Here is a 27,173-nt window from a genome sequence, read left to right on the forward strand (position 1 = left end):
CAGGTAATAGTTGTTCAATAACTACCAAATAGCTCTGAGACTCAGGTTCCCCAGTTGTCAAACTTTAAGGTTCTTTCATTCTCCCATGGAGATGAGTAGGTAAGGAAAGGTCACAGAGACAATACAACCCTTGGAGATATGTGATCATGTCTATGCCTAAGCATATTCTTAGACTTTTTGTATTTCTATATGGCCAGCCCCAAAATCTCTGACCATTTTTGAGGTGTGTATATATATACCCTTATACAAGGATGTAATTTTTAAAAATTCCATATGTTTAGCTCATAGCATAGGCCAAGAGCATGGAGTTATGGAAAAGAGTACTGATTTTGGAGACATGAGAATGGGTATACAAACCCTTACTTAGGACACTAAATCCTGTTTGTTTGTTTTTCCACTGAAACAACTGAGTTTCATAAGATCACAGAGATGTAAGCTACCGTTTGACAGATGATGAAACTGAAGCCTGAAGAGTTAAAATGACTTCCCCAGGGATACACAGATGGTAATTACCAGAGTCAAAATTAAAACAAGGTCTCATTACTTCAAATTCAGTTCTCTTTCCAATATATAACACAATATTCTCTGGCCTGTCTGTGTCCAAGTTAAATTTCCTCCTTCCTATTTTTATCACAAGACCAAAAAAGGATTACACTACTTGGAGCAAGCAGGTTGGAAGGCTCTGTGTTCTGACCAGGTAATAATTATCAGTTTGGGGCAAATGAGCGTGGACTACCAGGACTAGATTTTGTGTCTCTATATATCTTAAAGCTTCAGTTTGCATTTTAAAGTCTTCTGTGCTGCCATGATGAAAAAAAGGAAAGCACCATTTCCCCACCCTTCCCATTTCCCCACTGTTAACAATATTCACCTTTTTCTTTTGTGTGGTCTCAGCTTCTTTCTGGGTTAAGAACTTTTCAGCGATGAGGACTTGTGGTTCAAGAGGTTCAAGCATCTAAAGTCCAACAATTAGACCATTCAGCATTACTCAACCCAACAGACAATGAAAGATAAAAGCCAAACATTAAATTATTTCCAGAGTTTGCAAAAAAAGAAGTCATTCTCATTAGAGTTCCTTTCATCTCCAAGATTCTTTAATTGTTTTACAGCTTTATTCGTGTTGTGAAACAATTAATAGAATTTCAGAGATGAAAAGAACTCAGAAAGGTAATTTACTTTATAGGTCTCTACTTCATAGCACTAGACCTATAAATAGCAATTTTGGTATCCAGCAAAAGTTTCATAATGTATGTCCTGTAATCAATATTTTGAGACCAGTTCAGTTGCCAGGGGGAAAGAGCCCAGAATACCACCCAGTGAAAGGGAGACACTTTTCCCTATTGGCAGAGACACTGAGACACGACAAAGGAGGCTGCTATAGGGGACAAAGTAGGGCCAGCCTGGGAAAGTTTGCCTGCGGTCTACTATTTTAAGTAAAGTGTTTTTTTTCTTTTTAACTGGCTAAGTTCAGTAATTTCTAACTCTTCAAAAAGAGTAAGAGCTTTCATCACATCTAAATGTTGGTGACCCAAGACAAAACCCTAATTACAGTTCCATTTGGATCTATGCCATTCCAGATAGTGAAGCTCTCGTCTCTAAAAGTCTCAAGAGACTTTTAAAACTTAGACTTTTAGACTTTTAGAACTGCCACAGTTTCATCACAAATAACCATTAATGCCAATGAAGCAAATTCATAAGTAACATCTCATACTAGCCTTTTATTCTTAGTGGGAGGAGGAAATAGTGAGGTGGCAGTGGGATGAATTTGTTGTTAAGATCAAAGAGTTAGTACATTTTGGTAGTTGCACGATCATGTGACAAAAGACCTAGAATTGAAAGGGACCTCAAAAGTGATGCAGTCCAAGCCCGTCATTTAAAAGATGAAGAAACTCAGGATCGAGAACACTGAGTGACTTGTATAAGGTCACATCAATACAAGTCAAAGAACTGGTACTTGAACCCAGGTCTCATGGTTTCATGCAGGTAGGTGGCACAGTGGATAGAGCACCAGGCTTGGCATCAGGAAGACTCATCTTCCTGAGTTCAAATCCAGCTTGGAACACTTACTACCTGTGTGACCCTGGGCAAGTTACTAAACCCTGTTTGCCTCAGTTTCCTCATCTGTAAAATGAACTGGAGAAGGAAATGCAAACCACATCAGCATCTCTGCCAAGAAAACCCCAAAATGGAGTCATAAAGAGTTGGAAATGACTGAACAACAACTCATGACCTCAAGTTCAAGCCCTTTAAATTCCTTCTACTGTCTTGCCCTAAATATAGGCCACAGCATCCTCCTGGGCCCCTTCCTTTGCCCACCTTGTCTCTCAGTCTCTTAATAGTTATTTCTGCAAGACTGAAGGTCAGAGCCACAAAATTGTAAAGAGATATTGTATGGTGTCAAGGCCTACAGAACACATTGGACTTGAAAAAACCCAAACCTTAGAAAGATATGATGAGACTTCAGGAGTTACAGGATGAAATATGAGAACAGCTGTCTTATGACAACAAAATCAAATGCTTTAGAACAAAACAATTTTTTTCTTTTCTTTTCTTTCTTACTCTGATGAGACTTCTAGGTTATCAGGGAACAAGGACCGTTCCATTAAAAAGACTATTGGGATGGGAGTGAGTAAGGAAGAAAAGTAAGGAAGAAAAAAGAAGAAACATTTTATTTATGCATAGCAGATTGTTTCATGTGCAATCATCTTTTTTATTGTACGATTTCTTGGAAATGCTTGTTTTATTCCATAAATTAAAAATAAACTAAATTTTTAAAAAGAAACATGGGAAGAAGAGAGGACCAAAAAAAGAAGCAGAAATGAATTAGTAACAGTATCACTAACATGAAAATTGGATGATTTGTTTTTAAAATGTCATTGAGAATCTGAGTTTCAAAAAGCTAAGGTTTCCAGAAAGTCTTTCAAAAAATTCCATGTGCTATAAGCTTTGATAGCTTAAAATTAAACTACAACTTTTGGGATACCCTGTATTTATGGGCCAGCTTCTCTGTTTGACATGTGAAAATATAATTGATCACAGAGTTAATTTCCTCTATTTTCATCCTCCTATACTATAAATCTATAGGTCTGGAAAGAGTTGAGTGATGGGCTTTTCCTATGGATATCTATGTATCAGGGGCTTTGAACAGAATTGAGCCATAGTGTTGTCATTACTCCAGAGATGACACTAGATGGCAGCAACTTGCATTGTAAATAGGAATCATCTCTTTTAATCATTTATACTTGCTAGAGATATTCCCTATATAATAGTACTAGAAAGATAAGCTTCCAGCCAATTCAGTTCTCAGAGCTCCATACTCCCTCTCCCCCTCCAAAGTATAAAGATTTTAGGCAACTAGCTAAAATACTCGCCTCAATGTTTGTGTTCATCATGAACACTCCATTTTACTGACTGGGAAGTCAGATGAAGGAAATGAGGAAACCAAATATCAAACAGACCTCTGAACCAGGAGTCAGGAAACCTGAGTTCTATTTGTAGCTCACCTAATAACTTGCCGTGTGACCTTAGATCATTTGCTTTGCCTTCCAGGCTCTTATTTTAGTCATCTGTAGAGTGAAGAGGTTTAATTAGACTGTTTCTAAGATACTGTCTAGCTCTAATAAGACAAATACTACTGATGCGTATCACTTGGTCAGAGTGGACCTTCACCCTATATATTTCCTCACTTTCAGCCAGGAGATGAGTGTAGGAAGGGATCCAGCAGTACACCAAAAAAGTATTCCAACAGGGACCTATGTTACCCATAGTAGCAAGCAATCCCCCCTCCCCTCCCAAAGGACCAGCCTTTAGTTCACTAATATCTCTAGTCTGGGGAAATAGGACTCAATTTAGGTTGCTATTAGCTTTCCCTTTTACTTCTGCTTATCACCTTTAGCTGGCTAGGAATACTATAGCAAGGAAGCGTCGCCAGGTTGTGATTTTCCAAAGGAGAAAGCGTCATCTAACTGCTGCTCTAATGAGGACTGGCTGTGCCTACTGCTTTTTGTCCAGATTCACTCTCTCCCCAACCTCTATCACTGCAAATAACATTAAACATAAAACAGGGATTGGTGGTCACTGATTTCTTTTATCTAACAATGAAATACACAGTGGTGAGGGAATAAACAGAAATCGCAGCAGGGAAGGAGACCCTAGACATTCTGACTGATCCAGTTCCCTGAAAATAATAGCATAATAGCATAACCCTTTTGACTGCAGAAACAGGGGTAGCTGCCCTGGTCCAGTCTCTCCCTCTCATGCAGAGAGGGGCACAGGCATCTTGGAGGGAATTGCTCAGTTGCCAGAGGCTTGTTCTTTCTGACATGGGGGCAGGAGGGGAGGAAAAGGAGAGGGTCCCAACAATCATTATTCATTTGGCTCCATTCTGACAGTATGGCCGTGGCTTGCCTGTTAGCAGCAGATGCAATATAGCTACAAAGAGCAGCTTTCAGAGTCTTCATAGAGAGGGTCAGAGCAGTACAACTCTTCTATGCTACAAAGTCCAAATGGAGTTAAAATGGAGGAGGATGCTAACTCTTATCCACCTGACCCAGCTTTTTCTTTTTTTTCTCCTTGAATTCCTTGCAAACACCCCCAGAATCCCTCTAGTTTGCTATGTCCTTGGCTGGTGAGATCTTTGGAGAGCATCTCCATGGCAATACCAGGCTACATATTTTAAGTCTGATTTCATCAGGGATAATGTGGTAAGAGCATTTTCTGAAGTACCTGGGAAAGAACTCTTCTTTTTACTTCTTCACTGTCTTTCTTTTTAAATTGAAGGAAAATTCTATAGCATTTGGTGTGCAGAGTGAAATCTAGTGGCCTAAGTGTTATCAGTAGTTACGTAAATCTAGGGATTCAGGAAAGCTTGATTAAATCAAAAGCAGATTTGTTTCCCTTAAAAACAGAATTTGGTAACAACACCCCTGGCCTGAATCAGATACTTTTTTTTATAGCAGCAATAGAAAGGATGACCAAACATAAAGCAAAACCTCCTCCATGTTAACCAACGTGAAATAAAGTGAATTTCCCCCCTTATAATAGGAGGTCAAAAAGGAAAAAAGAAAAGAAGGAATACCTATTACGAAAAGGATGCAATGAAAAGATTCCTTCTTACCTTCATAAGGAATTTGTATTAGACTGAAGAGAATTCATTCTGCAAAGAGTAAGAAATCATTTTGATTGGAATGCAGTGAAAAGAATTCTGGATTTGAAGTCAGGAGTGCTGGGTTCAAATCTTAGCTCTGTCACTTACTACTTATGTAACCTTAGATACATTATAACTTCTCTGGGCCAATTTCCTCATCTGTAAAGTGAGGGGGTTAGACTAGATGACTTCTATGATCCCTTTCAAAACTAACAATAATTTTATATTAAATTAGAGTCTGAGGTGGAATTTCTATGAATGGAAAATAAGATTTCAAGCAGGTCAAGTAAACCTATAAATTGCCTGAGCCCTTCCTTCTTTCCTTTCTTCCTTCCTTCCTTCCTTCCTTCCTTCCTTCCTTCCTTCCTTCCTTCCTTCCTCCTTCTCTTTCTTTTTTTCTTAGATAATTTCACTAGCATAGATGAGGTATAGACACTGATATAGATTCCTAGATGAGGAAATTCCCTCTACCAAGACATACTGACACCTTCTTTGCTACTTAGTCTTAGAGAGTTATCTTAGAGTACTAAGAATCTAAATTATTTTCCTAGGGTCACCCATCCAATATGTCTTAGAGGCAGCTAGTGGTGCAACAGACAGAGCTCTGGGCCTAGAATTAGGAAGACCTAACTGCAAATCCCACATCAGATACTTACTTACTACCTGTGTGATCTTGGGCAGGTCACTAAACCTCTGCCTCAATTTCCTCAACTGTAAAATGGGAATAATAATAGCATATACCTCCCAGGGTTGTTGTGAAGAGCAAATGAGGTAATGCTTGTAAAGTACTTAGCACAATGCCTGGAACATAGTGGATACCATATAAATGCTAGCTAGTTATATGGGTGGAATTTGAACCCAATCTTCCCAGTTTAAAGACCAGCTCTTAATTCGCTATACCACAAAGTCTCTCATAACTATATGAGTTGGTAGATAAACCAATTGGAAAAATATATAGGAGCTATTTTAGAAAGTTCAAAATATAGGACCATGCTACAATATCATGGAGTAAAGTTCAGCATGATGTAGGTCAATCTTGGATCCAGTCTAAGAGAACTTGGTTACTGAAGTACCAAACCAAGTTCGTTATCAGGTATTCCTATGTCCTTGACCCAGAGGATTCATTACAACAGGGCTCCAGTGTGTGTAGGTGATTCACAGGAAGAAAAAAGCCTTCAAAATATGGTTCAAAGAATTTACGTGTCAATTTAGTTTGGTTTCAACATCAAAATACTATCAGAATTGTCTTTGGAGTCAATCACACAAGCATTTACAAAGTGCCTACTATGTAACAGACACTTTGTTAGGGATACAAATACTGAAATGCGACAGTCCTTGACCTTAAGTAGCTTGCATTCTCCTAGGAGGATACAATATATTCATAGATGAGTTAATATGTAATGAAAATAAAATAAATAAAACTTGATTTGGTTTGTAGAAGGGAGGAGATAATTACAATCAGAATTAGGAAAGCCTGATTGAAGGCAGCATGGTGTAGTGAATCATGGAGTCATCCTTTATGCCAGGAAGTCTTGGGTTCATGTCCTGTCTCCTGACACTAGCTGTGTGATCCTAGGCAACTCACTTCATCTTCTTTGCTTTAGGAAGCTCTTGGACTCCCCTGATACAGGGAGTTTCCTCATTTGGAAGTTTTTTATAGCAATGAAGTCACAGGTCCAGTCCCTATTCCTATCCTTCTTAAAGGAGGTGGCACTTGAACGGGGCCCAAGAAATATAAACAAGTCAGGAGGAAGATCATAGGCATGAGGAACAGTTTGTGCAAAAGTGCAGAGATGGGAGATGAAATGTTGTGTCAGGGGAACAGAAACAGACCAGTTTAGTTGGAATTTAGGGTACGTGAAGGGGTTTAATATGAAATCAATCTGGAAAGATGGGCTGAGATAAGGTTATGAAGGATTTTAAATGCCAAAAGAGAGAAGTTTGTATTTTATCTTAGAGACAATGGGAAGCCACTGAAAATTTTTGAGCAGGGGAGTAACACAGACAGACCTATGGTTTAGGAATATGAATTTACAGCTGTGTGGAGGATAGATTGGTTAAGGGAGAAACTAGAAGCAAGGAGACATTCAGGGACCATTGCAATAGTCCAAACAAATCATCTGGTCATAGTATGAGTTGAGAGAAGGAGACAGTTAGGAGATATGGAAAGGTGGCTATCAGCTATCAGTTCTATCAAAAACATCTTCATTTTTAAAAAATGTATAAGGATGATTATGATTGTCACCTTTAGCATGTCATACCTTTGCTTTTTGGTTCCTCTCCTGCCTTTCCCTACCCCACGCACATATGCATACTTCCCTCTCCTCCCAATAATGATTGTGGATTATACCGAGCAATGTACACTCTCTTACATCCTTCTCTACTTTGAGGACTATTGGTCAATATTTGGGAGTGCAGTCTCAAGCCATGAAAGGCAGACTGAAGATGACTGGCTTGCATGGAGAATGAATGTTTATCCTTAGTCTTATCAGCAGTGAACTAACCAGGACCTGGTCTAGACAGGCCACATATGTCTTGTGATAGAAATTTTGCTGTTCAGTTGTTTAGTTACGTCCGACTCTTCATGGCCCCATGAACTTCTCCATGGGGTTTTCTTGGCAAAGATACTGGAGTGGTTTGCCATTTCCTTTTCCAGTGTGTCTCCATTTTATAGATGAGGAACTGAGGCAAATAAAGGTTAACTTATTTGCTTAGGGTCATTCAGCCAGTATGTGTCTGAGGTCAAATTTGAACTCAGGTCTTCCTGATTCCAGGCCCAGCACTCTAGCCACTAGTCATCTAACTGCCACTGTGACAGAAATGGAATATCTAATTTTAAAAAAATCAAACATTTTATGCAGTCCAGTTTATCTGGATAGAAATAAGTGAAGTTTTTTTTTAAAGACATCACATTGATAGCTTAATAGATTATATATTTATCCTTAGCCAAAATAGTATTTTAAGATTGCTCATTGTGGGAAAATGTGCTCTTTTGGTGTCAAAAGGTATTGTTGACTCAAATAGTGAATATTTGATCATGGAGAAAAAAGGGAAATCAATACCAAATGAAACTGAAATAATCCTAAGAGAATGAGCTCAGTGTATCCCTTGGGTTGACTCAGGCATCTGGGTGAACTGGGTGGAACTTATCTCCAATTGTACTTTTCAAATGTCAGTGTTACGTGCTGCTTACAAATGAGGACAGAGCTCTCATTTTAGCTGACTTTAAACCTCAGGGATCTACCTCAATCTATTTCTCTGCCTTAGAGAGATGATCACTCAAAAGTTAGATCAATGGGGGAAATCTATGTTTAGTAACGTAAAGCCTTTCAAGATTCTTTAATCAATTTATGTCACAAGAAAATGGAAGGTGGAAACAAACTAATGAACAAAAGGAGGCTAATGAAAAACTCTGATTCTAGCAAGATGAACAAGTTTTTAAAATGAACACTCCAAAATGCAGAGATGAGAGTACTTTAAAGACATAATTGTTGAAAAGGTAAGAGAGAAAAAATGAACATTTCATGTCAGAAAGTAGAGCATGCATTAAGGAAAAAAAGCTTAAATTCAGGTTCAATCTCTCAACTGTGAATAATTTAGGTTGTTTTTTTTCTCATTGTCAGAAGGTAGAGGAGTTTTTTTTTTCTTCTTCTCCAATATGTCTTCTAAATTAAGAAGACAACATGGACTTGTGGAAGCAACCCAGGATTAGGCATTAGAATACTTGGGTTCTAGTCCTAGATTTGCTAATTACTGAGTGGCCTTAGGCAAGTCATTTAATCTCTATCTCCTTTTCTTTATCTATAAAATGAAGATAATGATGGCAATCCAGTGTGCTTGCCAGAATTGCTTTATGTAGATAAAATGACATAATAGATGGAAAAATGTATTGAAAAGTTCAGAAATTAAATACACACATAAAGAATGATGATGATGATGATGATGATAAAATAAAGGAAGTATATCATAAATATTAAATATATACTTTATAAGCCACAAATCAATAAAATTAATGAGTTAAGAAGCACAGGCAAAATTATGATAAAATCTTAATCAAGATATCAAATTGATCAATCCTAAAAATAATGATTACACAAAGGACAATGATAATGACAATACTGTAGTTCCAAGTTTCCAATGTACAGCTAAGGAAAAAATATGTCCCTAACATCATATATTAACAAAATTGGGGGGAGGGGATTAACAATTACTATGCAATTAAAAATTATGAAAACAATATACAAACCTAAAATAAGTATGTAAAAGGAAATCTTGAAAATTAGGGGATAAATTAGAAACCGAAAAGATTATAAAACAGATAAACAAAACTTTGAAAGGTCTAACAACCTACTTAAAAAGGAGAAAATGAAATTCATGAAAATTTTTAAAAAAGCTAACAGAAAAGAAATGAAAGGAATGATCAGAACTTACTGTGCAGTAATCTGTCAACAAAACTGAGAATTAAAAAAGAATGAATGCCTTTTAATCTAATGGATATTGATTTAAATTTCTAAATAAAATACTAGTTAAAATTCTATAGCAATTTATCTTAAAAATCATTTATTCTAATGATTTTGGATTTCTACCAGGGATTCAAGGATGGCTCAACATTAAGAAAATAATAAACATAGTCATATATTTTTTAAAATGCAAGACCAAATGATTACATCAATAAATGCAAAAGAGAGTCTTTGATAAAATACAACACTTATGCTAAAACTTTAATGGCATAAACATAGAAAGGTCTTCTAAAAATACAATTTAAAGTTTCTATCTAAAACCAGTAACTAGTATTATATGCAATGGAAAAATACTAGAAGATTTCCTAATGAACATAAGAGTAACCCCCCTTTCCCTGCTACCATCTGACATATTTCTAGAAATACTAACAGTAGCCAAGAGATAAGAGAAAGAAATCAAGGACTTAATGATAGACAAAGAGAAAGAAAAATGACTCTTTTTGATGATAACATGATGGTTTCCTTTATAAAATCTTAGGGAAGAGCAAAAAATTTAATTGAGCTTATTAATAACTCAAATTAAATAGCAAGTTACAAAGTAAACTCACAAAAATTAAAAAAAAACATTTCTATTTAGTAAAAACAAAATTCAAGACACAGTAATAGAAGTTTAGTCTCATTCAAAGTAACTACAAAATAAATAAAATATCTGGGAATCGATCTACAAAGCACTCAATATCTGAATAGCTGCAATTTTAAAACAGTCCTTAAAGAAATAACAGCTTAAATAATCAGCACTCAGGGTTAGGCCTTCCCAACATAATAAAAGTGACAATACTACCAAACAATTTACAGAATTAGTGCTTTAACAACAAACTACCAAGGGGATTCTTTATAGAGAAGGAAAAAAAACAATAACAAATTTAAACTGGAGGAACAAATGATTGAAATATCAAAGGGAATAAAAAGGATGAATGAAAGCAGAATTGCACTTCCTGACCTCAGGATATAATTTAAAGCAATAGTTGTCAAAACCATTTGGCACTGATTAAAAATAGAAAAGCTGATCAATGGAACAAACCAGGCAACAAAGAATCAGGAAAAATTTAATTCAATGATAAACCACGAAACAAAAATGACCTAGGTAAAAACCTCACTATTTGACAAGAATTGCTGATAAAATTGGAAAGCAGTCTAGTAGAAATTAAGTCTAGACCAAATTTTTACAAGATATATCACAACTCAAAAAAGATTACACTACCTAAACATTAAAGTTCATGCTGTGAAAAAAAATGAGAAGAGAACCAGATCAGGCACACAGCTCTATGTAGGAGTTGAATTTTTAACCAATCAGAGAAGAAAAGTTATTACAATGTATGAAATAGGTAATTTTGGTCATATGAAATTGAAAAGCTTTTGTATTGAAAAAATTAATGCAATTAGGATAAAAAGAGAAATGATTAGCTGTGAGAGAGAAAAATATCTTTATGTAACAAATATATCTACAAGGAGTCTGATATCTAAGATATGTAGGCAATAAAAATGTATAAGACCAAAAGCCATGCTCCTCAACCCAGAAATAAGGAGTCAAAAGATATAAATGAACAGTTCCCAAAAGAAGAAATGAAAATTATTTACAATCACATAAAAGAATGTTTCAGATCACTTATAACAGAAAATAAAACAATTATGTGATTTCACCTCATACCTAAGAAATTGGTAAAGATGACAAAAGGTAGGAATACTTTCAATGTTGAGGAGGTTATGGAAAGAGGGACACAAAAATGCATTGTATGTGGAGTTCTGAAATGGTCTAACAATTTTGGAAGGCAATTTGGAATTCTGCTGAGAAAGTGACTATAATATTCATGCCTTTTAATCCAGATATCCCACTGCTAGGCATATACCTCCAAGGGAATAAATGAAGAAAGAAAAGAACCAAGCATTTATTATATTCCTACTAAGTACCAGGCACTATGCTAAATGCTTTCTTTTATCCTCAGGATAACCCTAGGAGGAGGTGTTATTATTGTCCCCATTTTACAGTTCAAAAAGCTGAGGCAGTTAGAGGTTAAGTAGCTTGCCCAGAGTCACACAGTTGGTAAGTGTCTGAGGCTGGATTTGAACTCAGGTCTTCCTGACTCCAGGTCCATTGTATCCCTTAGCTGTCTCTAAGGTAGCTTATGAACAAAAGAAGGCTTCATATTTCAAAATTTTTTATAAAGGTAAAAAACTGGAAACAAAGTAGATGCCCATCAACTGAGCAAATGGCTAAACAAACTGTGGTACATGAACGTAACAGAATATTACTGTAAAAATAAACAATGAATATAATAGAATGGGTTATATGAACTGATGCAAAATGAAATAAACAAAACCAGGAAAATAATGTATACAAAATATACAATCACTACAACAGTGTAAATGGAAAGAACAGTAAAACAATGGAAACTGAATACTACAAAATTATAACTTCCAGACCTCAAGAAGAGGTATGGAAAGGTATTTTTCTCCTATTTCTTAGCAGAAGTAGGGGACTATAAGTGTGGAACACTATACAATGTCAGACTTTGGTATATTGGTTAGTTTTTTGTTTTTTGGTTTTTTTTGTTTGTTTTTGGTGAGGCAATTAGGATTAAGTGACTTGCCTCGAGTCACATGGCTAGTGAGTGTTATGTGTCTGAGGCCAGATTTGAACTCAGGTCCTCCTGACCTCTGGTCCAGTGCTCTATCCACTGCACCACCTAGCTGCCCCATATATTGGTTAGTTTTGCTGAACTATTTTTTTCCCTCTCTTTATATTTGTTATAAGGAGTAGGAAATCTTGGGAAGTGTAGGTGATGAAAAACTTGATATCAATGCAATTTAAAAAATAAATAAATAAGGGAAGCATACTTCTACAGCAAAGGGAACTGGGATAATTTAGTTTTGATGAAGTAAACCACCTAGCAATCTAACAGATTGCAGCCTTGATGCCCTTTTTTAGCCCCCATGATGCTATCGTGTTGCTAGAGTGATAATGAAGCTTCTAGGTATAGTCCCGACAAGCTATGAGAAGGCATGAGAAGTGAGATATGAAGGAATTCTGAAGACACACTTTCCATAATTCATAGCTTTCCCAAATTGTCATTGTTGTTCCAATCACAATGACTCTTTGTGACCCCATTTGGAGTTGTTGTTGTTGTTATTATTGCTGTTTTTGGCAAAGATACTGGAGTGCTTTGCTATTTCCTTCTCCAATTCATTTTTACAGATGACAAAACTGAGGCAAACAGGATTAAGTGACTTGCCCAGGGTCATACAGCTAGTTAGTGTCTGAGGCCAGATTTGAACTCAGGTCTTCCTGCTCCAGGCTCGGTGCTCTATCCACTGTGCCACTTACTTGCCTAGTATTCCCAAATACTGATCTGTTATTTATCACCCTTATTTCTTATAGACTAGAAAGATATTCTATCTCTACATAATAAAGCTGACCCACTAGCTGTTCCTCATTTGGCTACAAAATAAAAGTAATTATAAACTTTTTGAGTTTGAAGGGACTTCAGAATTTATCTAATCTAACTAGGAAAAATGGGCCTTTATAAAGAACTTGCATTAAATGCTGATTTGGATTAACAGAGAGGAAAACTCAATAAATCATTATGAACAGGTAACTAATCACCTATGTATTTAGGAGAGTTTACAGTTTCCTTCCCAGAGACTAAAGGCTATATGTAGACAGACTTTCAATGCCCTTCTAATTCCTGTAGCCCTAGTCATTAAAAGTTCTCAAAGGATTCCTTTTTGAAAACTATGTTTCTTCACATTTACATTTTGTAAGTTTTTACTGAGCAAAAATTCTTTTTCTATCCCTTTCAACCACCAAAATGTTCACATATGACAGATGAACCACCTTTACAAGGTGATTTGAACCTTTTCATTTATACTACAATTCATTTTCTTTCCCTGTGGACAAACTATTCCCAGCTTATCTAAAATATTTATATATGCATAAAAGTTAGCAGTTCTTCATAAAATCAAAGTTCATTTCCTCCCTCTTTCAATTACCATATTGTTCATTCATGAAGGGGCATTACCTTACAGTCTTCACCCACTGGTTTCTTGCTTTCTTTTGTTTTTGTTTTTTTTTTAATGTAAAAGTTCATTTTCTATCCCTTTTGCCAAACTGCTCATATATTAAGGGTACCTTAAAAGGTCAGCGCCATACTTAGACATCAGTTCTACAACTCCTAGAATTCTGCTTTCCATTTCATCTATAGTAGCCATTTTTCATTGGCACAGAATATGAAGTGAGAATCTATCAGGTACGATGTTATTCTCACTTCAGTCAGCCTTTTACATGTCATGCACAGTTTGTTTCTAGTAGAGTTGCAACTCAAGATGATTAAAGTTGAAAATTGTACACAGATTTTGCAAAGACCTTGTCATTTCTACTTGGTGAGAGTGGGCGTAGGAAATGAGACAATAAAATGACATACATATTGTGCATGTCTAAGACTAACACTTTTAACTTCATTCTGCTAAACCACCAAAAATATTAATGAGAAGCAACATGAATTTTTAAAAAAGAGAAACACAACTAAATTTATGTTTAAAGAAAAGATTTCCTTAAATAGATATTTCAACACCTATTTGGGCTTACTTCTTAAATATTTATTTTGTTTTTTTTTTTAAATGATAGCGTGAGCCAAATAAAGAAGCTATTTATTTCTTCAAATGCTTATGTCTTCCAATTTTTTGATGTACCCACCACATCATCAATGTGGATAATGCTTTTAATGGAGCAAATCACAGCCAATCCACCCATTATCATCCTGTTTGACTCATGTCCATGTCCTCCCATAAATCTCCCACAGGCACTTTATCCAACGTGCTGGGGGTTGAGGGGTTCTATCTCTAGAGGTTCTGATATCATTTGGATACCTTTGAAACATATGGGCTGTCCATCGGTTATTCTTTGTTTTCTCTTCCCACATGATCCATTCATCTTTTCCAGGCACACATTTCTTTGGCAACATCTTTTCCCCACTTTTCAGGACAATTTCTGATTGTGGTATTCTGCATTATACTCTCCTCCCTCTATGTACTTCTCTATTGCCCTTTGAGTTGCCCTGAAACATTAATTCTTTAACCACAAGGACTTTTCAAAGTGATATTCTATGCACTGTTTCCGAAGAGTATCACAAACAAAAAAATGGTGTGAAAAGACAATGTTTCTGGAAGAATCTTCAAGTCATTAAAAGCACGGACCATGCAATTTCATAAAGATAATACGGCTGATTCCTCTTAACCTCATCCATCCTGTGCCCAACTTTAATGTCTGTGCAAGATATATCATGTACTAATGGATCAACTTTATGGACTGTGCATTCAACTGCATATTAAATCCTGACCAATGGGCATTCATTATTTACTTGGTTTTTCATGCACATATAATTATAGCAATCCTTTTGGAGTGATTTTAGGTCTCATTTAGAAGACTGCAATGTTCTCATGTAATCAGCACAATGTCATCTGCAAACACATACAGTTGGAGGACCTCCCTCTTTTATTTGGTCTTCACTGAATATCCTCTATCACACTATTGAAGACACTGTTTAATACCTTTGGTCAAGCTTACGTTGTACCCCTGTTTTATGCCTCATTTGATATCATCAGTCAGTGGATAAATTAATAAAATTATCTTTTGTTACATCTTATGAGAAATTTTGTATGATTTTAAGTGTGTAACAAACATATGTAATAGAATTATGCCTATAAATAGATCTATATTAAAGAAACTTTGAGAACTTTTATGGTGGTATCCTCCTATATAAAATTGAATTCATATTTATAGTTAATAAATAATATGTTGATTGGGATCTTGTAATCACTGCATTTTTCAGTCTATTGTGTTATTGTTAAAATGTAGTCAGAATGTAGTTTCTGAGAGTCTGCATGTTCTCTTATCTTCATTGATTATGTCCTTCATGAAAAAAGATCGTTCCCATAAAGATTTTGTAGCAATGGGAAGTTAGACCTATGGGTTGATATTGATGCTTTCTCAATCACTTTTTAAAGTCATAATCCTCGCACATGTATAACCTATGTCAGATTGCTTGTCATCTTGTGGAGGGAGGCAGGGGAGGAACTTTGGAACTCAGAATCTTTCAAAAAATGAATGTTGAAAATCGTCTTTACATATAATTGCAAAAAATAAAGCACTATTAATTTAAAAAAATAAAGTAGTAATTCTGTTCATATTTTTTTCAGGTTCTTGAGAATCAATTCCATATTGCCTTCAAAATAATTTTGCTTCCTCTTTGTATAATCAGTCTATTCCAGCTGCTTTTCCCCTCTTTGTTTGATTGACATTTTTTTTTTACTTTCTCAACTAATACATTAGGGACTACAATGTTGGAATCTAAAAGTAATAGTTGATGGTGACAATAGATTGTAACAGTAATCTTGACAGGTCTTATTTTTATTTTTCTCCTGTTTGTTGTCCCCTTCTAATTTCATCTGTCTTAATTGAGTCTCCTGCCAAGCAGTCCAGAAACTTATTTTCCCTCCAATTCTCATCAACCTCACACTTGTCTCTTGTAATATTTCACCAATGTGTTTATTCTTTAAACCAGTGTTGCCCTTGTTTGTCCTATCGCTCTGGTTAATAGAAATATAAGTCATTCTCTGGATCAATTGATTTCTCAACTCTTTTGATTGCTCTGTTGTGGTGATTGACCTACATGAGTTGAATTTCTTCAGGAGACAGTGATAACCTGTGTCGGTTGTTGTTCTTTTACCCCTTACCTTTTTGGGGGTTTTTTTGTATCACAATAGCTGTTTAATTAGGAATCAGGTTGGAGTTGCCTCAATTGTATACTATGCCATTTTTATTCTTTCTTTTAATTTGGTATCTATTTTGATCATTATGCTAGTTCGCCAAGAGTCTGACATGTATAGTTTACTTACAAATGACTCTCACTTCAATAACCAGTTATTTCCTCTCTGTTTTAGTACAATTAATTTCATTTGTTGTGAAGTTATTTTGTACTTACCCTGATTAGTATATCCTGATTCTCTGTTAAAGAAAACTTTCTTTATGATAATGTAGATAATGATATATAGACACAAAGATTCTGTGTTCTTTACATGTCTTGGGTCTCTTTAGTTTCTTACTCCAAAGAGGAATTTTCTGATGTTTTTTTTGCCAAACTCTTCTATACAGACCTTTGCATTGAATTCCCTGAGTATCACAATATATATTGATTCAATTTAAATTTGTTGTTGTTCTGTTGTTTTTTAGTAATGTCTGACTCTTCACGACCCCATTTGGAGTTTTCTTGCCAGAGATACTGGAGTGATTTGCCATTTCCTTCTTTATCTTATTTTACAGATGAAGAAACTGAGGCAAACAGTGTTAAGTGACTTGCCCAGGGTCACACAGCACTCTATCCACTGCACCATCTAGCTGCCCTTCAATTTAAATGGTTTTATTTACTTTTTAGTAGAATTTCTCTACTTCTGTATCCTCTTCAAAAGATGTGGGCTGATAGGCTGTAATAATTTTCATGATAACCTTCACAAATGCTCATCATGAACATTGCCAAATGAGATAATAAATGTTCATTCAATAACTTGGATTAAGGCCTCACTTCTATGCTTATCAATTTTCTTGTGGCCTTTGGGCAACTCCTTTATTTGCCTTTCTAAGGCAGATCTGTGAGCCATTCTTCTTTACTTAGCTCAAAAAATAAATCCTGTAATATTATGAACAATATTTTTAACATGAAATACCTCCTACCAGTCAGAAAAGGAATGTGTTTGAACAAGTCTTTATTCAATTTGTTTTTCTAATAAAAGGCCCTCTGGTAGGTTATGATTCATTTCTCAGGTAATTCCAAGAAAAGCTATACCAAATGGAATCTAGTACTTGGATGAAATCGATAGCCACAACAGAAAATGAACCCAAATGTGGTTTATGCATCTCTCTCTCTCTCTCTCTCTCTCCACTACCAGGACATATTTGAGGTTTTTGAAATAATAAGGATAAGATGTTTCAGCTTATATGCTATGAAATTTCTGAATTAGAGGGAACCCAGAGATCATCTAGCACTAGCATCTCATTTTTCAGATGAACAATTAAAAGCAATGACTTGTTCAAAGGTATGCACTCTCCACTCTGCATCTGCTGCTAGGCCTGCTTTCAACTCAATGTAACAAGATGCCCGAGTTTAAGCTCATCACCTCTAATCTCATCACCACTCTAACTCGAGCCTTGACTGACACCCCCTCCCTCAGCCTCTTTCCCTTCAGATTGGAGGGCTGGAGGGTAGAATACCAAATTCCTCCCAATGCCTTCCTTTGTAGAGGTCAGAAACTGAATTTTGGGGATCATTCCACTGTACATCTGCTGTTCTACCTGGTTCATCCCACAGAATAAGATGCATTCATGCCAAATACCTCTTGGTGTTCTGTCCTCCCCCATGCCCAGTTTTCCTGCCTCCTTTTGTATGTTGTTTCTCCCTTTAGATTGTAAGTTTTTTTGAGGGCAGGAACTGTTTTTTTTTTCTTGTTAGTAATTGTATTCCCAGCACTTAGCATAGTGCTTGGCATATTTTTGTTGTTGTTCAGTCATTTTTCAGTCATTTTTATGACCCCAATTGGGGATTTTCTTGCAAAGATATTGGAGTAGTTTACCATTTCCTTCTCTAGCTCATTTTACAAAAGAGGAAGCTGAGGCAAATAAAGTTAATGACTTGCCAAAGGTCACACAGCTAGGAGGTATCTGAAGCCAGATTTGAACTCAGGAAGATGAATCTCCAGTCTTCCTACTCCAGGTCTGGCACTCTATCCACCGTGCCACCTACCTGCCCCCTGACACATAGTAGGTACTTAATAACGTTTATTGGTTTGGACTGGATGCAGTTACTAAGTGAAGAGTAGAGCCTAGAATCCACATCTCCTTACTTCCAGTCTAATCGATGAACCAATTAATCAGTAAACATTCATTAAATGCTTGCTATGTGCCAGTTATTGTTGTGCTAGATAACTTGGGATATAAAGACACAAATGAAACAGTTCCTGGCCTCAAAAAGCTTATGTTTTATTGGAAGAGATAACATATACATACGTAAATATGTACAAAATATATACAAACTAGATAGGAGATAATTGGGGGGGAGCAATTGCTATTGTAAGGAACCAAGAAAAGTTTCAAGTAGAAAGTTTCACTTCAATGGGAAACAAGGGATTTTGGTGACATTGGAGTATATTCCAGGCATAGGCACAAAGGTGCAGAGATAGGAGATGAAGTGTGACATGGGAACAAAGTAGACCAGCTTGACTGTACAGAAGAATGTTCTAAGAAGAGTAAAGTATTAATAAGATTGGAAAGGTAGGTTGAGGGTCAGGTTGTAGTGGGCTTTCAAAGGCAAACAGAGGAACCTATATTTAATCCTAGGGGCAATAGGGAACCATTGGAGTTTATTAAGTAGGGGAATGAGATGGTCACATTTACACTTCAGGAAAACCACGTTAACGGTGGTATGGAGGATGGATTGGAATGGAGAGAGACTTGAGGCAGAGAGACCAATTAGTCCGGGCTAGAGGTGGTGAGGGCTGGAAATAGAATAGTGGCTATGTCAGTAGAGAGAAGAGGATGTATGTAAGATATCTTGTACAGGTAGAAATGGAATGATTGGCAACTGATTGGATATGCGGAGTTAGAGAGAGTTGAGCTATAACTCCAAGGGTGCAAATCTGGGCAACTAGAAGGATGATGGTGCCCTTTATAAAAACAAAGAAATTCAGAAAGTACATAGATTGGAAAAAGAAGATAGTTCAGTTTTAAACATACTAAGTTTTAGGACATCCTGTTTGAAATACCCAGTAAGCATTTGGAAATACATGACTGAAACTGAGGAGAGAGACAAGGGCTGGATATATAGATTTGAGAGTCATCTCCACAGAGATGATACTTAAATCCCTGGAAGTTGATAAGGTCACCGAATGATAGAATACATAGAGAGACCTGAATAGATCCCAGGACAGAACCTGGGTGTAGGGGAACATGAGAGAAAATGAATCAGCATGAGAGATTATGAAGTAATCAAATAGGTAAGAGAAAAACCAAGAGAGCTGAATGTCACAAAAACTCTAAAAGAGAGAGTACCCTGGGAGAGCAGGTCTTCAACAATGTGAAATACTTCAGACAGGTCGATAAGAAGGAGAATTTAGTAGCAAAGGCCATATGATTTCACACAGAGCAATTTCAATTAAGTACTAAGATTGGAAGCCAAATTGCAAAAAGTTCAGAAATGAGAGGAGAGAAAATGGAGACAATGGGTATTGATAGCTTCTTCTAAGAATTTGCCTGTGATAGAGAGAAAATGGAAGATGGTAGCTTCAGGTGATGGTAGAGTCAAATGAGTTTTTCCAGGATGTGAGAGCCTTGAATTTGTTTTTAGACAGTAGGGAAGGAAGTAGTAGAAAGGGGCATATGATTAGAAAGAGAGAAGGGGTGATAGTAGGAGCAATATGCTGCAGAAGACAGAACGGGAATGGAGTTAAAGGTACATGTAGAAGGGTTGGCCTTGGTGAGGAATAAAAGAAGGGAAAATGAGTGGCTGTCAAGGGGTTTTGATGTAAAGAGAAGGGAAGAAGATCAAATAAATGGCCTATTATCTCCAAGTATGACACTGAAAGGAAAGGGATTTGGGGATATTTTGGGAGGGGATATTGTGCAAGATTTGAGGAGAGAAAATAAGGTTTAGGATAGCATAGTTTTGTTAAGATGAGGGCCCAGTTTAGCTTAGGTCACATAAATTTGTAATCAAACTAGTTGTCTTGGTTGAATGACTTCCTCTAGTTTCATTCAGTGACATATGAGCAGAGGAAGAAAAGTCAGATGGTCGAAGTAATCCAGAGGTTTGGTCGTCTGTATTTACATCTTACAAATTAAAATCAGAGGACTCAGAATTCCAGAGGAGGAAAGGATCCTTCATCACCCCAAAACCATAAATGCTGTCTACAGTGTCCTTGGACAGTACTTGTATAGTCTTTGCCTATAAAGCCCTCAAGTAGATGAGGGCACAATGTCTCCTGAGATAATCCATTCATTTTTGGATAGCTCTAATTATTAAGAATGTTTCTTCATATTGGGTCAAAACCTGACTCCTTAGATCTTATATCCACCCCTTTGTCCTAATTCAAGTCTCTTGGGCCAAGCAGTTCAATCCCTCTTGCACATGGCAATCCTTTATTAACATAAATAACAATCAGGTACTGCTCAACATCTCTTTTCCAGTTGAAATGAAATTGCCCAGCTGTCTAACCTCTTCTTGTATAGCATGGTTTCTCAGTTCCCTTGCCATCTTGGTTGCCCTCTTCTGCATATGCACCAGTTATGTAAGGACTTCCTAAAATGTAACAGCTAGAATTAGGTATTCCAAATGTCTGACCTGACAGATTATAACTATTCTATCACCTACTTTATTTTAGAATTACCCTATACTTCTGTGAATATAACCCAAGCTTGTGTGCCATTATATTATAATGGATATAACTCATATTGAATTTGCAGCCCAATAAAACTTTTAGTTTTCTCTCCACCTGAAAAACTTTCTATCTCCATTTCCTCATCACATACTCATAGTTAGTTTTTTTAACCCAAATCCCAAATTTTATATTTATCTCTATTAAATTTCATCTTCACAGAATCACAGAATTTTAGAGTTGAAAGAGACTTCAGTGACCACCTAGTATAATCCATGCTAAAAAGTGACCCCCATTACAACATACCTGAGAAGTATTCATCTAGCCTCTTGATGAAGATCTTCAATGGGTAAGGTGTAGAAAGAAAGACCACCAGACACAGCCCATTCCATTTTTGGACAACCCTAATTGTTAGGAGGTTTTTTGTTACTTCAAGCCTAAATTTGACTTTCAACTTCCACCCATTGCTTCTGGCTCCATCTTCTGTGGTCAAATAGAATGTGTCTGCTCCTTCTTCTCCATGACTTCAAATACTTCAAAACAATTATCTTGTATCCCTCAAGTTTTCTCTCTTCAGGTTAAACATTATCAGTTCCTTCAACTGATCCACATGACATGAACTCAAGGTCCTTCAACATTCTGGTTCTCTTCTTCTGGATATTCTCCAGTTTTTCAATGTATTTTCTAAATTTTGATGCTCAAAACTTGACCCAACATTTCAGATGTGGTCCAGCCATGGCAGAATATAGAGAGACTATCACCTCCCTACTCCTAAAACCTATGGCTCTTTTAATGAAATCTAAAAGTGCATTATTTGGGGAGGAGGCTGTCACTTCATCTTTCTGCCTAATGTTGAGCTTGAAGATAAGTAAAATCCTCATACTTTTTTCTGACCAACTGCAATCTAACTGTCCTCTCCCAATATACACTTGTGAAGTTGATTTTTTTTAACACAATGTAAGACTTTACATTTATTCTTATTTTATTTCATCTTGTTAGATTCAGCCCAATGCTTTAACCCAAGGGTCAGTAAACTTTGATCTGCAGTCCAATCCAGCCCTTAACTGTTTTTGTATGACCTGTGAACTAAGGATAGTTTTCAACTTTATAAATAAAGTTTTATAAAAGTGAAAACCATTCTTAGCTCATGAGGATATAAAAACAAGTGGCTTCCAATAGTAGTTTGTTGATAACTGTTTTAGACTGATCTATATGAATCCTGACTGTCAGGCAATGTGTTTAACTATCCCTCCCAACTTTGCGTCACCTACAAATTTGATGAGCCTGATATCTATGCCTTTATCCAGGGACCAAGTATAGATGCAGTGGAACACTCCATTGGAGACATCATGCTAAGTTGGCACTGAACCATTAATGTCTACTCTTTGAATCTGGCCATGCAACCAGTTCTAAATCCATCTGATTATTTTATCAGCTAGCTCACATCCCTCCATCTTTTCTACCTGAGTAGTTATTAGATACTTTATAAAATGCTTTGCTAAAATCTTGGTCAAATATATCTATAGCATTCCTCTGATCTATCAGTTTAGAAAACTTGTCAAGAAAGTAAATAAAATCAGTCTTGCATGATCTTATATGGTCCATAATTCAAGTCTGAGAACATCTTTTGGAGTCCCAATTATATCATCCAATGTATTAGCTATCACTCAAAAATGTGTGTCACCGACAAATTTGAACAGTATGTAAGTATATGTAGAAACATATATGACTAACAAAATAACACTGGGCATAAGCAAACTAAGATATATCTAAGATACAAGCTTGTAAATCAGTAAGGCAGTCAACTAAAACTAGCAGTCTCATTTTGTCTTATACTTGAAAGTCCTGAGTTACTAAATAAGCTCTAGATATAATTCCACATCCTAACACATTTACAACTGAAACCATTGAATTCAATATCATTAGTGTCAAACTCTGCTTTATTAGTTGAGATGAATGCAATTTATTTTATCTTCAGTATCGTATTTCTTGCTGATCTTTCAGCCAGTTATATTAAAAGATTGCTATTTCTGGGAAGAAAAGTAAGTCAACCGAGGTTGACATCTGTCTCTTAAGAACCACTCTATGGGGGCAGCTAGGTGGCGCAATGGATAGAGCACCAGCCCTGAAGTCAGGAGGACCTGAGTTCAAATCTAGCCTCAGACCAAACACTTGATACTTACTAGCTTTGTGACCCTGGGCAAGTCATCTAACCCCAATTGCCTTAAAAAAAAACACTCTTTGGCTTAACTTGGTTAACAACTTCTTAAACTGTTGCATTACACTGTTGTGTAGTCTGAATCTCTCCAGATTGTCTACAGAACTTTCATGAGTGATTTTATCTTGTTCAGTTCAGACCTATCCATGGTATATCCTGTTGTACTTGTCTAATAATTCTTTAAAAAAATAATTTAGTTTAGCATGATTTGTTCTGAATTAACCTTTACTGGCTCTCAATGTTCACTTCTTTGATTTACAAATAGTCAGTCAATAAACATCTGTTAAGGGCTTACTATATGCCAAGTGCTGTGCTAAGCTCTGAGAATACAAAGAAAGGCAAACTACTGACCTTGCCCTCCAATCCAGAAGCTCCATATTAATTCAAATAATGTAGGCTACATTTTTGATTCAGCAGTGAGATTTCAGCTTACCAGCTGCTACTGTGTGTACACATCTCATAGATTCATGGTCCTTGAGAGGATCAGTGATTGAAAGTTATTGCTCAGTGACTTGGAGTTTTGTTTTTTTTTTTTTTTCAATTAAAAATTTGGGGAAGCCCGAAGTTTCTGGTTAGTTAAATGGAAAAAATCCACCATTTGGTAGCCCAGAACTGGATAAGAAGGTTAATAGCTTACAAAATTTCTATCACTTCATTTTAGACAAATTCCTTTTGATGAAAGTGGTAAAGTATTTATTTTGTTCAGGGCCTTTAAGAGATTGAGCTTTAAGAGATGTCTTCCTCTCATGTCCTACATTCCAGCATGATCTCTGCAGGAGGGTGTGCTTACCAGCTGCTACTGTGTGTACGCATCTCACAAAGTTTATTTCCTCCTGAGTGCCTTGGGGACTATTGCTCTAGGAACTAAATACAGGCCTGCAGTATCTGCTCATTCCTTTTGCATTTATTTATGTGTTTAGATGATTGATTTTGCACTCAAGTACCTTCTGCATCTTAAAGCTTGCTCAAAAAAGTTAAAATACTCTATGTCCTGCTACCCTCAATTAATAAATCTATTTGGCTACCTAATCATGCATCTTATTCTGTTTTCCATCCAGCAATGTAGAGAGTAAAATCTCTTGGCTCCTGCAAGCTTTGTGGTAGATGACTCCTCAGGCTTGTTTGATTGGAGCTATCCAGAGGATGATATATGGGTCATAAATCCCATGTCAGATCTCATCTTGGTGGGCTCCAGACAGCAGAGGAAACTCAAAACCACATTTCTAATATCCCATTTTACATTCAAAACTGACAGCAAGGGTACAAGGTCAGAAGTATTTATCAGCATTTAGGCAGGGGCAAGGAGAACATAAGAAGAACCTCCAGGTTCTTAGACGACTACTTTTTTTGGATCCTGATTATTAATTTCATCAAAGAAGTCAATAATGATGGAAGTGCAGGAATCCCCCCATCTAATGTTATTAACTGGTCCTTTAGTAGTTTGTCTTTTAATGAAATAATATTGTAAGGCACAGTTCATTCCAAAGAAATAATGTTCTTATTGAAAAATATGTTCCCGGGCAGTGGAACTTCATACTATAAAAGCATATAATAGATCTTTACAAGGACCTGAGGCAATAATAGGAAATTTGGGGGACTACATTGGATAGGGCCACCTGTATAAGCCTGCAGATCTAAGTCATCAATGGTACACTTGAACTAGACGCAGAAAAGAAAAACTGGGAACTTCAGCTGGTTGAAGGACAGACTGAACAGACTAGATGACCATGGGAAAATAACCAGTTGGGGAGTAGCTGGCTCAACAATCAATCAATCCACAAGAAGTACTACTATATGTTAAGTACTGTGCTATGCATTGAGGATACAACAGCAAATGAAACTCTCCCTGCCCTCAAGCTTATATTCTAATGAAAGAGACAAACATATGTGTGTGTGTATAAACACACACACACACACACACACACACACTCACAGTGTTCCAAAAGATTTTAATTATTTGAAAATTTCCTAAGACTTTTGAAGCATCGTGTATGTGTTGTATGATACAAAAAAATGCAATGTAGTTTTGAGGGAGCAGTAGAAATTGGGGAGAATAGGGAAGGCTTCATGTAGAAGATTGTGCTTGATCCAAGTCTTAAAGAAAACTAGGAATTGTAAGAAGAAGAGATGAGGAGCGAGTGCATCCCAGATATAGTGATAGGCAAGTGCAAAGATGCAGTCATTGGAAATGGACTTCTGTGTATGAGAAACCATAAGAAAGCAAGTTTGAATGGACTATTGAGTGGGTAAAAAGGATTAATGTGTATTAAGGATAAAACATGTAGATCAGATCCAGGTTGTGAGAAGCATTAAATGCCAAGCAGAGGTATTTATATTTAATATTAGGATACACAGATTGGACAACAATAGGTCCTTGCCCAAGCACCACTTAATAGTTATTTTGGGGGCCCTCTTGGCTCAGAGAGAATGTAAATACTAACTATTTCTCTTTTGCAACCCTGAGGGTCTTCTCCCAGTTTGATTTTTTTCTTTGATTAAAGGGGCCATCCCCTGACTTACTTCTTAAAGATTTGCCTTGGTCAAAGTGAGAACCTAAAATGACCTTGGCTTAAAAAGGCCAAGGTCTCCCACTGCATCCTGGGCCATTTCCAGCCACTGTGATCGATATCTGGTCACTGGACCCAGATGGCTCTGGAGGAGAAAGTAAGGCTGGTGACTCTGCACAGCCCTCCCTCTCTCAAATCCAATTCATTTGCAAGTTATGTCATCATCTCCCTGATGTCATGATCCTCTTTGAGAACAAAGGACAAACCACAGCAACACAATTGAGGGAAAAAGCGAAGTGATTAAGTCTGCACTTTAGGAAAATCAATTTGGGAGCTGTACAGAAAATAGATTAGAATGAGTGAAGATTTAAGGCAAGAAGACCAATTAAGTGGCTTTTGTAATAGTTCAGGGGAGGGATCATAAAGGCTTGAACTAGGACGGTGACTGTGTGGGTAGGAAAAAGGGAAGACATGCAAGAGATGTGAAAGAGATAGAAATGATAACACTCAGCGACTGATTGGATGTGTGAAGTGAGAGGAAGTGAGGAGTTGAGATACCAGGGCCTGCCTCAGTTCTAGGGAAGGCCTTTGAAGAGATGGAGTGGGAAAACTAAATAATCTAATGACATTATGGAAGGAGTCTAAGGGGAGGGGCTATTTCTTTACCCTTTGGGAATCCCTTAACCTCTAGTTTAGAATCTTGCTAGATATGGATAATTCAGATGAGTTAAGGGAGGAAGAGAGAAAGGAAGGAAATTCTAATGTCTATAACTGGAAAGACACAATATCTCATCTTTCTGAGTTCAAATCTAACCTCAGACACTAACTCTGTAACCCTGGGTAGGTTGCTTAACCCTGTTTGCCTCAGTTTCCTTATCTGTAAAATGATCTGTAGAAGGAAATGGCAAAGTGCTCCAATATCTTTGCCAAGAAAACCCCAATTGGGGTCACAAAAAGTCAGACATGACTGAAACAACTGAACAACAACAAAATTAGCACACATATATACTCAGGGTTGTGCTTCAGCTAGTTTTAATAGCTAACCCAGGGGCCATCTCCAATCATCATGCTCTGTATCTTGCCACTGGACCCAGATGGCTCTGGAGAAGAAAGTGAGACTGGTGACTTTTCACAGCCCTTCTCACTTAAATCCAATTCACTTGCAAGTCATGGCATCACCTTCCTGATGCCATGGTCCTCTTCAAGAATGAAGGACAAACAACAGTAACAATGGCCACCCTGATACTTAAATTTTCATCATGAGCATTATGCCTCAGAAATCTGTAATCATTACAAATCTGGTTTAATTTATTGTTTTGTTGATTTCTAGACTTAAAGGTTTAATAATGCAGATTAAATTTAAAAAT

At 36.6% G+C, this 27,173-nt stretch overlaps 1 protein-coding gene across 2 annotated transcripts in view; it reads right to left on the reverse strand.

Annotated features, from left to right (window-relative positions):
• Positions 1-27,173, reverse strand: part of CCDC198 (coiled-coil domain containing 198) — a 50,718-nt gene that overhangs the window by 13,021 nt on the left and 10,524 nt on the right. For both annotated transcript variants that reach the window (XM_027842911.1, XM_027842910.1), the window contains exon 3: positions 872-955. In XM_027842911.1, the coding sequence (XP_027698712.1) occupies positions 872-955 (84 nt within the window). The remainder of the gene's footprint in view (positions 1-871; positions 956-27,173) is intronic.

This window comes from Vombatus ursinus, unplaced genomic scaffold, assembly GCF_900497805.2.
Source record: "Vombatus ursinus unplaced genomic scaffold, bare-nosed wombat genome assembly UNPS02014893.1, whole genome shotgun sequence".
Taxonomy (NCBI): Eukaryota; Metazoa; Chordata; class Mammalia; order Diprotodontia; family Vombatidae; genus Vombatus; species Vombatus ursinus.